Source organism: Amia ocellicauda, chromosome 2, assembly GCF_036373705.1.
Source record: "Amia ocellicauda isolate fAmiCal2 chromosome 2, fAmiCal2.hap1, whole genome shotgun sequence".
Classification (NCBI taxonomy): Eukaryota; Metazoa; Chordata; class Actinopteri; order Amiiformes; family Amiidae; genus Amia; species Amia ocellicauda.
Genome location: NC_089851.1, coordinates 25067668 through 25082508, shown reverse-complemented (window position 1 = coordinate 25082508; position 14841 = coordinate 25067668). Strand labels below are relative to the sequence as shown.

Below are 14841 nucleotides of genomic sequence, written 5' to 3'. Positions count from 1 at the left end.
AGAGTACAGCGTGTGTTCTGTGTGCATTCAAAACTATTCTTTTTTTTTTGCTATTTGTGAATATTACTGCTAAAAGAGAAAATGTATTTCCTGTTTATAACAAAAGCACAGCACAGCATGCACTCAGACACAAAAGTGCATTCTTATCGTTACAATGCACTTCCGGCAATTACTCAAGACACACCTATTCAGACTGTACCTGTAATTTAATTATTTCCCTGTGTGGCTCATCTCCTGTAAAATTGCACTTTATATCTAGTTTTCATTGTACAACTTGCTTTTACATTGCTAGTACCCGTGTTGTTTATATTGTTTGCCCCCTATGTCCCCTTCCCCTGAGCTATTAACTATGACTTGTCTGCAATTATTAGCTCACAATCTAGGATGTGGGAATTAACTTATATGCTAACTGTATAATGATCTCTAATTTTATACTGTATTGCACTTTTATAATGCTCATGTTGTAAGTCACCCTGGATAAGGGCATCTGCTAAGAAATATATAAATAATGCTACTAATAATAATATACCAAGGACATGTGAAAAATACCACTTAAATTGTATTTTATTTTTCTCATTTGTGTTTATTTAAAGAACAAATGATTCAAGAGGCTACTCAAAAGTTGCCCTGAAATAAGGCACTGCAGCATCAATATATTCTACAGCTAACAAACATGCCAGGGAAGAAATTCAAGACCCATTTATTGCAGATTAGTTTAGGTGACCTTTGGCATATTTGGGAGAATTTGTTTTTCAAGGGACTATTTAAAGAATTACATCTTTAAATCTAATACTTTTACTTCAAATGCATTACAATGCATATTGCATCACTGACAATATTGACAATATCCTGCTCCAACAAAAAAGATGCACCTTGTAACATCCAGATTATGACTCTACCACAATTTTATTAGTTTTTAGCTGTTTTCAAAAAATGAACAGCTCTTCTATATAATATCACTGTCTTTTGATGATGCCAGTTACAGGAGACTGGAGACTGGAGACAATATATTGGTGTGTAGTCTTTGTTTGGTTCTTTGCTTTAATATGGGTGTCTAGGAAGCGATTAATTCAAAGGATATTGCATTACTTGATTAGGACTGGCTGAGCACTTATCCACAGGACAGGAAGCAGAAAAGTCTCAGTGAAAAGACAGTGCTAATTCTTTGAGAAATAACCTGACAAGTTAAAGCATTTCTAAATGATCTGTGATCCAACGCTATCAGAATTCTGCTGCATGTGTCTTTTATGCAAAGTACGAGGGAACGATCCCACAGTGATTTTCAGAACATGTCTTGATAAGTTTATACTTGTTTGCCTACCTTTTTCTTCTTTTCTCAGAACAGAAATGACATGTTTAAAGTTAAGAACCCTAAAAGGAAGTTACTCAAATTACATGACATAGTTTGCATGGTAATACGGTCCATCTGAGTGCTGCCAAATAAACTTTTTTAGCCATTTTAAGAAAGGCAACAGATGCTGTTTCTATCATTTAAACTCATTCCATACATCAGAAACATCTAGAATGATAGAAAGATAGAATTCAATTCAGCACCCTTAAATCATGCATCATATAACATGTCCTTTTAGACCTCAAAGAACAAATTTCCTAAAACTGAAGTGGAAACATTTTTAATGAGAGGTGTAAGTGACAGATGTGTACTATAGCTGTGAACTAATATTTCAAATGTTCCTTGCTGTTAAGTTTCCTCCACAAAGAGGCCATAAATATTGCAGTTTAAAGCCATAATTTAATTAAATTTCACATTTCCTTATTTGTATGCATTTTGTTATAATGCAGGAGAATAAATAAACCTGTCATTGCCTCCTATACATTGTGGTTTGAATAGCAGCCAACATTTAAATGATCCCCTGTTGGTCACATGCTCCCGTGAGTTCTTTGAGATGGTAGAGCAGCTTTCCACAAGCATTTAATGTTTTGAATAACCGTCAACTCAGCTTTCCATTGCCCTTTTCCACCCTTGTGACCATTTATTTTCCTCTCAGTTTTCTCTTTAAACCACTGTATGCCATGATGCAAATCAAACCCACATTTTTCACTAGCACACCATCCTACAGGGTCTTGCACATTAGCTACTTATTTCCTGAATGATTTCTCCCCTGGCTGTTATACACAGTAAGGATTTACAGCCATTCAAACATCATTATCTGTATCTTATATTCTATAAACACTTTTTTTCACATTATCATTATTTACTACTACTACTTTGTTAGAGTAATAATAAGGTGAAATAAAATGAGTATATACAGGACTCAGTCCCAATTATTATTATGATGATTATTATTCTGTTCTGACAATGTATGATAAATAATTAGAACAATAAAAACAATATCAATGAAAATAATAATAATGCTTACATATACTTATACTATCTTAAATACTATCCTGAAAAACATACTGCTATTATACCACAGCTAACCTACTTAATTTTACATAACTTAATGCAAACTACTTCTAACCTAAATTATATAGTACATGCATAGTGCCATGAAATAATACAAATCCAATCATGCACAATTACTGTCACATACAGACACAATACCTTCAGATACTGTAAACTATGATTATTAGTATAGTAGATTACTTTTAAAAAGAAATGTCAATTAATACATTTTTGGTGATTTACACATAAATGTAAATCAAGCAGTTTGAAGTCCATTCTGACCATGAAATGTTTAGATGTTCAGATGTCAGTTCTTCATAAACAAAGGGGTTAGATGTTCTTAAATATGCACTATGAGTGTTATCACAGTAGATAAAGGAAATCTTACGCTTGTCCTGGGACTGCTGCACAAGTACATGTCAATCTTTTTGCATTAAGTGAAATTATGCAGCTGTTCTGTTCATTGGAAAAATGTTACAAAAATTACAGTATTTCTCTTATGTTGCATTTCCAGTATCATCCTTTGGATTTATCACATCGGCACAATCCTAAATGAAAAAGGGGAGTGTGTTTTATTGTTGGAGCAAAAAGATGTTAAAGTTGCACTGTTAGAATGGAATGCTCTGTTGCACAAAAATGAAAAGGTAAAATGTAAAATAGTGATAAACTCCAAATATCTGGGGAGAAATAATCTTATTGCATTATTCATCTATCCCTGTATAAACCCTATATTTTGGTAGATTTGACTTGCGTAATGTTATGTACAAATGGCTTTACAATGTTTCAAATTTTACATATTTCTTTATCTTACTCACAGTTTGTTACTTACTCACTTTTGTAGGCTAGCCTTACTCTCTGACTCATCCCGATTACCCATGTTTCTTTATGACTCAATAATTCCTCCCAACTGTATATTAAACTCTTGCCAAATGTAACACCAGATAGTGATTATATTGTATTATTCAAAGGTCCATTTTGCCAATAATTTCCACCTGACTCCAGGCGGTCAGCATCTCCTAGCTTCAGGTGACAGGTGACTTGTCGAGCAGGTTTTTGAGCTTTAGCGTTTTTGTTGGATTTGGCTTTATAGCATTGTGTTGGCAGCATTGTCCTAAGTTTGTATCCCATTAGAAGCTCTGAAGAGCTGACGCATGTTGCAGTGGAGGGTGTAGATTTTTTTTTTTTGCACTGAGGTTGATGTGGGCTGGTTGTAATGTCAATCATGCCACCACAGAAGGGTACCCTGCAGAAAGAGGATGTACCAAATTGAGTAATGTGTTCAATCTCACACGGTCTTGGTGCAGATAAGCTAGCATCTTCCAGTGCAGAGTGGACTATTTCTATGCAAAGCTTGGAAACAATCCAGCTTCTGTACATGCATTATATGTCGTCTAAAGAGAGTATTATGATTATTATACTATTTTAGAATAAACTGTTTGCATTCTAGTATTGGAACAGCTGTGGATTTCCAACAGGTCATTGGCTGGTGTGAGGTTTTTGTTAACCTTCTAGCTTTAATCAGGTCAACTCTTCCAAGACTATTCTCACAATGAAGGAATAGGCATACCAGAGCACTGCCAATGGCTAGCTTGTTCCAAACTCAGATTCTTTAGCTAATTTAAATCAGCTGAAAGATTTGTAATTTGTGTGATACTGGATATGGTATAAACATGAGTATTCTTTCGAAATAAAATGCTTTGTATGGTAGCTCAGTGAGGTATCTCCCCTAGTATTTAACAGAACTGGAAACTAGGAAAAACATAATTGTATTTGTGAGGAGTTGAGCAACATGGTACAGAAAAAAATGTTTCTCCACAACTACACTTATTTGCCTGGTCTCAGTATTTGCATAACCTCATGCAGTTTGCCAACCCATGCAGTTATGCAGTGTGGACTTCCAAAGTAATTTTTCTTCCTTTCTTTTTTTTTTTCTTTAATTACATGCAATAATCTTCAACAATGTAGTGTGTTTGTTTTTGATTCCATTGAGGAAGGCTGGCTGTATCGAATTGTGAACACATTTCCATGATGCTCTTTTCACATCCTATCTTGTCAGGATGAATACAAATTTCGTGTTGTCAAGCAATGAGGGAGGTGTTATCTACACAGATCAGCCATAACATTATGACCACCTGCCTAATATTGTGTAGGTCTCCCTTTTGCCACCAAAACAACCCTGACCCATCGAGGCATGGACTCCACTAGACCTCTGAAGGTGTGCTGTGGTATCTGGCACCAAGACGTTAGCAGCAGATCCTTTAAGTCCTGTAAGTTGCGAGTTGGGGCCTCCATGGATCGGACTGGTTTGTCCAGCACATCCCACAGATGCTCGATTGGATTGAGATCTGGGGAATTTGGAGGCCAAGTCAACACCTTGAACTCGTGATTGATCAGACCAGGCCACCTTCTTCCATTGCTCCGTGGTCCAGTTCTGATGCTCACGTGCCCATTGTAGGCGCTTTCGGCCAGCCTTCGCTTCCCACGTGCATCAATGAGCCTTGGCCGCCCATGACCCTGTCGCCGGTTCACCGCTTTTCCTTCCTTGGACCACTTTTGATAGGTACTGACCACTGCAGACCGGGAACACCCCACAAGAGCTGCAGTTTTGGAGATGCTCTGACCCAGTTGTCTAGCCATCACAATTTGGCCCTTGTCAAAGTGGCTCAGATCCTTACGCTTGCCCATTTTTCCTGCTTCTAACACATCAACTTTGAGGACAAATTGTTCACTTGCTGCCTAATATATCCCACCCACTGGCAGGTGCCATGATAACGAGATTATCAGTGTTATTCACTTCACCTGTCAGTGGTCATAATGTTATGGCTGATCATTGTACACTGTAAGTAATATCAATCACCAAAGAGAATAAGACAATCGTGTCTTGGAATTCTAGCCAATTAAATAAATGCAATTACTTTTTCATTAAAAGATGTGAAATTATTCTGCAGTCACAAAGAATTCCACTAAGCTATTATTTTGCTTTATGTAGGAATATCTCGTCATCTAATGACAGGGGTCTAACTTTCTAACTTTGACCTATCAAGACCATCTCCTTTGAGTCCACCTAATAGTCAGACTTTTCAAAATAAAAATGTAACTGATATTTTCCCCCTGAACTTTAAAGGAATAAGGCTATGCAGTATATATTTTTTATTTAACATTACAAGTTATAAAAAACTCAACGGATGGTGGATTACATTAAATGCAATATAATTATTCTGTTACGTGAGTTTTTCAAAGTTGTCAGAAAACACACCAATTTGAAAAAAACACTATAAACCAGATACAAGGCAGAAAATAAATATAAAAGAAGCAGAGCATTAGAAACATGGTTTAAGTACACAAGTGTTCTCCACTTTTATTACTTCATGACATTTACTTCAAATTTACATTATATGGGCACCATCCTAATAATTCAGTGTATTATACAGATATTTACTTTTAGAACAAATGCAAAATCCAAACAAAATAAAGAATCCCAAAATATTACCACCCACTGTTAGAATAAAAAAACAAAAACAAACAGGAGACACTGCAACACAAAATTAGCACAGGACAGGTAGGAACTTGATTTAAAAAAAAAAAAAAAAAAAGGGGAAGTGGGTAAACAATTATATGAAGTGCAAATTTCTTTGGAGTTTGGAATAAAATGGTAACAAAGGAATATAAATTAAAAATAAAACACAAAAAGACCAAAAAAAAAAAGGCAATGATTGACTTCAAGTATGAGGTGGTAAGGTGTGGGCAGTCCTTCCTAGTGTCAAGCTGGGCCGGGCTATTTTTTTCGCTGGAACACATTGGCCAGCATGGCTCCTGAGGTGGTCAGCTGCCCCATCTTGTTTAGGAACTTGGTCTTTGCATCTTCACTCACAAGACTAGCAGCAATTGACATTGAACTTCAAAAGGGAAGGAAGGAAACAAAAAACAACATCAAAAGAGCACAAATGACTCAAAGGGAAGATATGTGATTATAGTAACATCTCAGCTTCCTTTTGCCAGTTCATGCTGTACTTGACCTTTGATAGATGTTTTTATTTTTTATTCTAGTCATTAACAGAAATTGTTAATGGAACTTACCAATAGCTAACAAAGGCTACACATTATTTAAAAGACTTTATAAAGACAGTCTTTACTAGTTTGCATGTAAGAGAATATTAACATCATGTAATTAAAAAAAAAGTGAGATTGCAAATTATTTTGAAATTAACAGTAACACAAAGATGCTCAAAGAAATTTGTAACAGAACTAAACATTCGTTAAATAAGCACAAAGGAGAAGAAAATGACTGACAAGCTGGTAGTCTTGCTCTGAAAAGGAAATTAGCAGTTGTGCCTCATATATATAGAAAAGGAGTAGAACATTGAATTATCCAAAACCACAGGGCGGGGATACTGGCACAAACAAAGAGAATTTGAGAGAAAATGACCCGAGTGCTTGTCAGTGTTACTCACTCCTGTACTATGACTTGCTCACACATGACTTATTTTATTCATATGAAATGACATCTCTGTACTACTCTACTTTTACAATTTCCTATATGTCTATCAGTCTGAGGTTATACCTGATAATTCTAGTTTACTATTGCAGCATTCCAGCACTGAGCAAAATGTCAAGCTGAAAAATCTGTTGGTTTTCAATTTTATTATTCAATTGAAGTGACTGACAGCCAGATGTATCCTAACACAGCAGACACTTAAACAGCCTCACAGTTGTTAACTACTTAAGGCCGATGCTAAAACAGATTTACAATCCAGTACCGATTAGAAGAACAAAGTTTACAAATGAGGACATTCGACCCATTGTGCTCGTTTGGTGTCCATTAGTATCTAAGTGATCCAAGGATCCTATCCAGTCTATTTCTAAATGTTCCCAAATGTTCAGCTTCAACCACATCGCTGGGGAGTTTGTTCCAGATTGTGACAACTCTGTGTGAAGAAGTGTCTCCTGTTTTCTGTTTTGAATGCCTTGAAGCCCAATTTCCATTTGTGTCCCCGGGTGCGTGTGTCCCTGCTGATCTGGAAAAGCTCCTCTGGTTTGATGTGGTCGATACCTTTCATGACTTTGAAGATTTTAATCAAGTCCCCACGTAGTCTCCTCTGTTCCAGGGTGAAAAGGTTCAGTTCCTCAGTCTCTCAGTAGGACATTCCCTTCAGACCTGGAATAAGTCTGGTTGCTCTCCTCTGAACTGCCTCTAGAGCAGCGATATCTTTCTTGAAGTGTGGAGCCCAGAACTGTCCACAGTATCCAGATGAGCTCTAACTAGTGCAGTACAGTCTGAACATCACTGCCCTTGTTCTCAATTCTACACTTTTGACAATATACCCTAACAACCTGTTTGCCTTTTTTATTGCTTCCCCACATTGTTTGGATGGAGAAAGTGAGGAGTCCACGTAGACTCCTAGGTCTTTCTCATGCGTTACTTCATCTAGTTCTATTCCTCCCATAGTGTAATTATAGTGGACATTTTTGTTACCTGCATGTATTACCTTGCACTTGTCCACATTGAATTTCATCTGCCAGGTGTCGGCCCACAACTGAATATTATCCAAGTCCCTTTGAATAGCCTGTGCTGCTGAGATTGTATCTGATGAGCCTCCTATTTTAGTATCATCTGCAAATTTGACAAGTTTTCTAACAATCCCAGAGTCCAGATAATTAATATAGATTAGAAAAAGCAAAGGCCCTAGTACTGATCCCTGTGGAACTCCACTAACAACCTCACTCCAGTTAGAAGCAACTCCTCTAATCGACACCCTCTGTTTCCTATACATCAACCAGTTCATAATCCATCTACTTACATGACCCTGAATGCCTACAGCTTCCAATTTGAGGATCAGTCTTTGGTGTGGAACCTTATCAAAAGCTATTTGAAAATCTAAATATATCATATCATATGCTTTCACGTGATCTACAGCTGCAGTTGCACGAAAAAACAACTAATACAAACAAAACAACAACAACAAAAAAATTGGAAATCAATATTACTAACTTGAGGCCTATACACATCCTAAATTATGTGAGGTCAGGTCCTTATTAATTATGATCTTTAATTGGTACATGTATGCTCCTTGAGAAGTGTACTTACCCCTGTGGCTCCTGTACAGTCTTGTTTTCCACCTTCTGTTCACATTCCTTAATCATGGAGCTTAAAATAACCTGCAACAAGAAGTGCACGAGATTAAGGATTGAAATAGTTGTCTTGTCAGTTTTTTTTATTTTATTCTCTCTCTCAAAAACAAATCCCATCCAGCCTTCACAGCAGTGGTCAGTAGTCATCTGGTGATTAGCTGGCATGGGAATGTGGCCATGTGATTATTTTCTGTATAAAATAACCAGGAGTCTCAATCGCAGATCATTAATATTTTAGTTATTGGTTTAGCTCTAAACATGGTTCTGCAACGGTTTTATAGTAAACAAAAAGCACTTGCCAGGGAAATATGCATCAAGATTCAACACTAACAATTTACTTGTATTAATAATAATAATAATAATAATAATAATAATAATATTATTATTATTATTATTATTATTATAATACACAATTGTCACAATATACTTGTCAAAGAACTCAAATATGGTAAAGGCTTATTGGCTGCTGATGAGCAAGTACAAAGACATCTACAGCCTGCAATCCTGAAAACAAAGCTACAAAACCTGTTCCTGAGAAGTTTCAGTTTGGACAGTTATTTAAATGCAGAAAAGTGTCGCAAAAAATTAATCCCATAAATACATGTCACAAATTAAAACAGTAAACAAAAACACATTCATAGGCAGTTGTGCCTTATAATAATACATACAAATACACTTATTTTTTAATTCATTATTTAAATCCCGTATTCAATTAAATACAGAGTAGTGTATTGCAAAAACTCAAACCTAGGTGTAACATATTGATATGCAGTATATAAAAATAAAGCTTTTTTCCCCATTCCTTAATGCATACACACATTTTGTAAGTTACTATTTTTAATTAACCATAAAAAAAAATCACACAAGATATTAAACCTTTTAATCAATGCCTCACTAGAAACAAATCTCCAGTTTCTAGTCTCTAAATACCAGAATGCTAAAACTAAGCACTGAAGGCTGCAGAGAGGAAGTACAGTTGAAAAGCACTGTTTCAATAATATCTCCTGACTGGGCCCTCCCAGATTACCACAAAACATAGTGACCACTGATGAATGTTGCAGCAGGTTTAACTTTCTTAACTGGAGACAGATGGCTCAACTGCCCAACTGAGCTGAAACGGGCTGTTTTTGTGAGTGTGTCCTCAAGGTCACCTGCAACCAGGCTAGAGCCGCAAAGTCTGGTAGGATGTGGTATGAGAGGTTTTAACATATGACATGTGTGGCTTTCCTGACAGATTTACTAGCCATCTGAAACTGTTTTACAGAGGCCTATGAAAACCATTACATTCATTAATTTATTGGCATTTTCAAATGTATTATCTCATTCACAGTGAATGGCTCTTCTCCACCAAATTGTTTTTAACTATATTCCCTTCTGGGTCATTCCACAATATCTGTAACTTTTCATAATAAAATACAGTAGCCACAAGTTTAAAAATGAAGGTTAAAGTGAGGCCTGACTCACAGTAGGGTGAAACACACTTGACCCGTGGCGTGAGGTGACGCACCTTGAGAAGAATGGGAGCGCGAATCCAAGAGCAGCGAGACACAACAGGAGCAGGAGTAATGTGGGAGGAATCCTAAAATGCCAACGTTACCACAGGTTGCCCCTGACATTCAGTAGCTGAAACATTTTCACAGGTTTAAATGTACTTACTTCGTGCTCAGGGGAGAGGTGCTCCATGTCGGTTCTTAGACACCGCAAACCAGGCAAAAAATGGTTCACCATCAACTCCTCTGAAATGACTGAAGCACTGCTGTTAAGGGAAGGCAACGTGAATCTATTCCACTGGTTAACACAAAAAGAGCTGCAATAGCAATAAAAGGAAAAACAACAACAACATGCACAGTATTATTTTTCAATTTTATCAGTAAAACAGTCATTGCAGTCTACACATTAAAATCAAATGCATGTATTTAACATGATCATTGGAATGTTACAGAGTGTTAGAGAGGTCGTATCTAGCTAGACGTTGGCTCTGCTTACTGTTAGTTCGTTATGATATCAGTCATATCTAAATCTTGTAATAATTACACAGAAAAACAAGGCTGGGTCCTGAATGATGCAACAGCCCCACATCCTCTGTATAAGGGACAACTAAAAAACAATTTGATCAGCTGGAATACTGTAGGAGTTCTGGAGAGCTTACAATAAAATTACCAAGTCCGCCACACAGCTATTGGTAAACCTCACACAGCTGTGTGCCGACCAACATTGCCAACTGCAGAGTTCATTACGACCTGTCAGGGGTTTGCTATTTTGTGGAAAACCTACACAAGGCTTAATTCTGGGAAATCTGACCAAGAAGACAGTCTTTTCCTGCTTTTGAAGGGCTCTCCCATATAACTAAAAAACATCACAGAGTATTTTGTTTTGGATTTCAACGTCAACCCTGCAATTTAGTATAAATATACGTAGAGAGAGAGGTTTATTTTCACTTTGCTGTCATGGGACAGTTGAGAACAACAACCAAAAAGGCATCTTATCTCAGCTGGCATTTGTTCTGACATCCAGTCAGAGATTGAGGCAGGGCTTTAGAGTCCATGGTCTGAATGTATAAAAGCAATGATTTTCATTTGCAAGTCACAATGTATTAGTATTATCATAAACATGTAAATTAATAGACATTTATCAAAAAATTATAGACTCAGTTGAAATATATGATGTAGAGATGACAGCTGGCAAAGCTGGAATGCTCCATCAGATACTATTTTGAAGTTTTACCTAGCTGTATGTTTACTAAATTCAAGTACATATGTAATATTTCTAAGAATATCAATATACCATTGGCTTCCTGTTTGTATTGTTTCTCAGTTTGTTATTGCTAGTTACCATGATGCAAGGAATTAAACATTTATTTTGGGTGTGGGCATCTCAAAGACAAATTTAGATTGATCTAATTTACATGTTAGAAAAAATATGTCAAAATTACTACATATTCTTAAAAGGAAAGCCTCAATTAAGCTTGAAGAACTTCTAAGATTAATGCTCAATTGTACACCACATGCATATATATTTATTGAGAAGTTCTTAAATGACACTTCAGGTTCCACAATTATAACTTGAGACTCTGAAGTTTCTCTTGTCCGTAGACAAGACTGCTCAATGAACCAGACACAGAAGGATACAACAGCAGGACAGAGCACTGTAGGCCTCAAACAGTTGTGTGGCAATATCTAGTCTCTTGGTTTCCACAGTCTGCATGTTGTTACCCAGTGCCAACTTGTGCAAATGAGGAAGAACAACTGAAAAACAAAAACTAAAAGTTAATTACAGATGATCTATAGGACACAAGTTCTCCAATAATTACACCAATATGATACCATGACTTCCTTATGAAACTAAAACACAAAGAACAAGATTGTCTTCAATATAGTAGAAGAGCAAATTGCTTTGTGTGACAATGACAAAAGCTACTGCCAATCCAAGCTTTTATTTATTTACACTCAATATAAAATTGGTAATTAAACCCTGGTGAGACTGGAGTGCACTGTACCCTAATGATTATAACCAGTTGTATTTCAGAACATATCTGCATTCAAAATGGCTATTTCTCACTTTTGTCATTCTAGCCAGGTACATTATGTCACTTTCCAAACTGCATCTTCATGTTTTTAAATTTTCTGTTCCTGAGGTTTTGAAATGGTTAAAAGAACACCTGCAGGAAGTGAAAGTTCAACAATCACTTCAGTGTGTTTTATTTGTGTAGATATTTGTTCCCTCTGCTAATATATACACTCACCTAAAGGATTATTAGGAACACCATACTAATACTGTGTTTGACCCCCTTTCGCCTTCAGAACTGCCTTAATTCTACGTGGCATTGATTCAACAAGGTGCTGAAAGCATTCTTTAGAAATGTTGGCCCATATTGATAGGATAGCATCTTGCACTTGATGGAGATTTGTGGGATGCACATCCAGGGCACGAAGCTCCCGTTCCACCACATCCCAAAGATGCTCTATTGGGTTGAGATCTGGTGACTGTGGGGGCCAGTTTAGTACAGTGAACTCATTGTCATGTTCAAGAAACCAATTTGAAATGATTCGACCTTTGTGACAGGGTGCATTATCCTGCTGGAAGTAGCCATCAGAGGATGGGTACATGGTGGTCATAAAGGGATGGACATGGTCAGAAACAATGCTCAGGTAGGCCGTGGCATTTAAACGATGCCCAATTGGCAGTAAGGGGCCTAAAGTGTGCCAAGAAAACATCCCCCACACCATTACACCACCACCACCAGCCTGCACAGTGGTAACAAGGCATGATGGATCCATGTTCTCATTCCGTTTATGCCAAATTCTGACTCTACCATCTGAATGTCTCAACAGAAATCGAGACTCATCAGACCAGGTAACATTTTTCCAGTCTTCAACTGTCCAATTTTGGTGAGCTTGTGCAAATTGTAGCCTCTTTTTCCTATTTGTAGTGGAGATGAGTGGTACCCGGTGGGGTCTTCTGCTGTTGTAGCCCATCCGCCTCAAGGTTGTACGTGTTGTGGCTTCACAAATGCTTTGCTGCATACCTCGGTTGTAACGAGTGGTTATTTCAGTCAAAGTTGCTCTTCTATCAGCTTGAATCAGTCGGCCCATTCTCCTCTGACCTCTAGCATCAACAAGGCATTTTCGCCCACAGGACTGCCGCATACTGGATGTTTTTCCCTTTTCACACCATTCTTTGTAAACCCTAGAAATGGTTGTGCGTGAAAATCCCAGTAACTGAGCAGATTGTGAAATACTCAGAATGGCCTGTCTGGCACCAACAACCATGCCACGCTCAAAATTGCTTAAATCACCTTTCTTTCCCATTCAGACATTCGGTTTGGAGTTCAGGAGATTGTCTTGACCAGGACCACACCCCTAAATGCATTGAAGCAACTGCCATGTGATTAGTTGTTTAGATAATTGCATTAATGAGAAATTGAACAGGTGTTCCTAATAATCCTTTAGGTGAGTGTATATATAACTATACTATTTATAACACATAGCATAAAATTCAAGCCATAGGTTAGAGATTGACATTGCCTTTAAACATACAAGTTTAAATTTAGTTTTTATTCTTTCCTGCCAGTGACATTACACCATCAGTTATGTGCTTCTGGTTATTGACATGAAGTTTGTTTTCACTTGAAATTAATTATCACCACATATCTTTCCTCCCAACATCAAATACCAAATTAAATAACTTTCATCATAATAACACATCAAGATGCTAAACAAAACTATCATGTATATGTATCGTCCAGTTCCAGAAAATGCCTTATACATACTTATTTTTGGATTTATACAGTACCTAGATACACACACAGATAAACAAAACACAGACTGATATCATATCATATTTATATAATCTACAGGAAATAAAAAAAGTGAGATGAGGCTACATGTTTCTCTTTAAAATATCTATTTTCAAAACATGATTTTTTTGGGGTAAGGTTATTAAATATTAATACATTTTGAACTTTTGCTATTATACAAAAAATAATAAAGTATCTCTTGGAATAATAAAAGGTACACAGACTTACATTCGTCTCTGAACCTGGGCTCAGCATTTGGGCCAACCCTGCCAAATGTTTTTATAATCTCCATATGCAATGAATGTTGATCTTGATACTGAGGATCTTCCAAAAAAGAAGCTAGCTGCATCTTCACTCTTTCCAGCAACTAAAAAAAGGATGTAACCATTTTACATATATACTAAGTTTTAAATATATATTTTTGCCAATATATTCCATCCACCTGAGAGGTGTGGCATATCAAGAATCTGATTAAACAGCACAATCATCACACAGGTGCACCTTGTGCTGGGGACAATAAAAGGCCTCTAAAATGTGCAGTTTTGTCACAACACAATGCCACAGATGTCTCAAGTTTTGAGGGAGTGTGCAATTGGCATGCTGACTGCAGGAATGGCCACCAGAGCTGCTGCCAGAGAATTGAATGTTCATTTCTCTACCATGGCCGCCTCCAATGTTGTTTTAGAGAATCTGTCAGTACGTAGAACCGCCTCACAACCACAGACCACGTGTACCACGCTAGCTCAGCACCTCCACATCCGGCTTTTTCACCTGCGGGATCGTCTGAGACCAGCCACCCAGACAGCTGATGAGTCTGTGGGTTTGCACAGCCGAAAAATGTCTGCACAAACTGTCAGAGACCGTCTCAGGGAAGCCCGTCTGCGGCTCGTCGTCCTCACCAGGGTCTTGACCCGACTGTAGCTCTGTAGCTCTGTAGCTCTGGTGGACATTCCTACAGTCAGCAGGCCAATCACACGATCCCACAAAACTTGAGACTTGAAATCCATAGATT

General features: G+C 37.3%; 1 protein-coding gene across 4 annotated transcripts in view; it reads right to left on the bottom strand.

The window, feature by feature from the left end:
• Positions 1–5539: 5539 nt before the first annotated feature.
• relch (RAB11 binding and LisH domain, coiled-coil and HEAT repeat containing) overlaps positions 5540–14841 on the bottom strand; it is a 52095-nt gene continuing 42793 nt past the window's right edge. For all 4 annotated transcript variants that reach the window (XM_066721761.1, XM_066721769.1, XM_066721776.1 and 1 more), the window contains 5 exons: positions 14058–14196; positions 11662–11778; positions 10190–10278; positions 8490–8560; positions 5540–6300 (listed from right to left, as the gene is read on the bottom strand). In XM_066721761.1, coding sequence (XP_066577858.1) covers positions 6180–6300; positions 8490–8560; positions 10190–10278; positions 11662–11778; positions 14058–14196 — 537 coding nt within the window. In that variant the 3' untranslated portion in view covers positions 5540–6179. The remainder of the gene's footprint in view (positions 6301–8489; positions 8561–10189; positions 10279–11661; positions 11779–14057; positions 14197–14841) is intronic.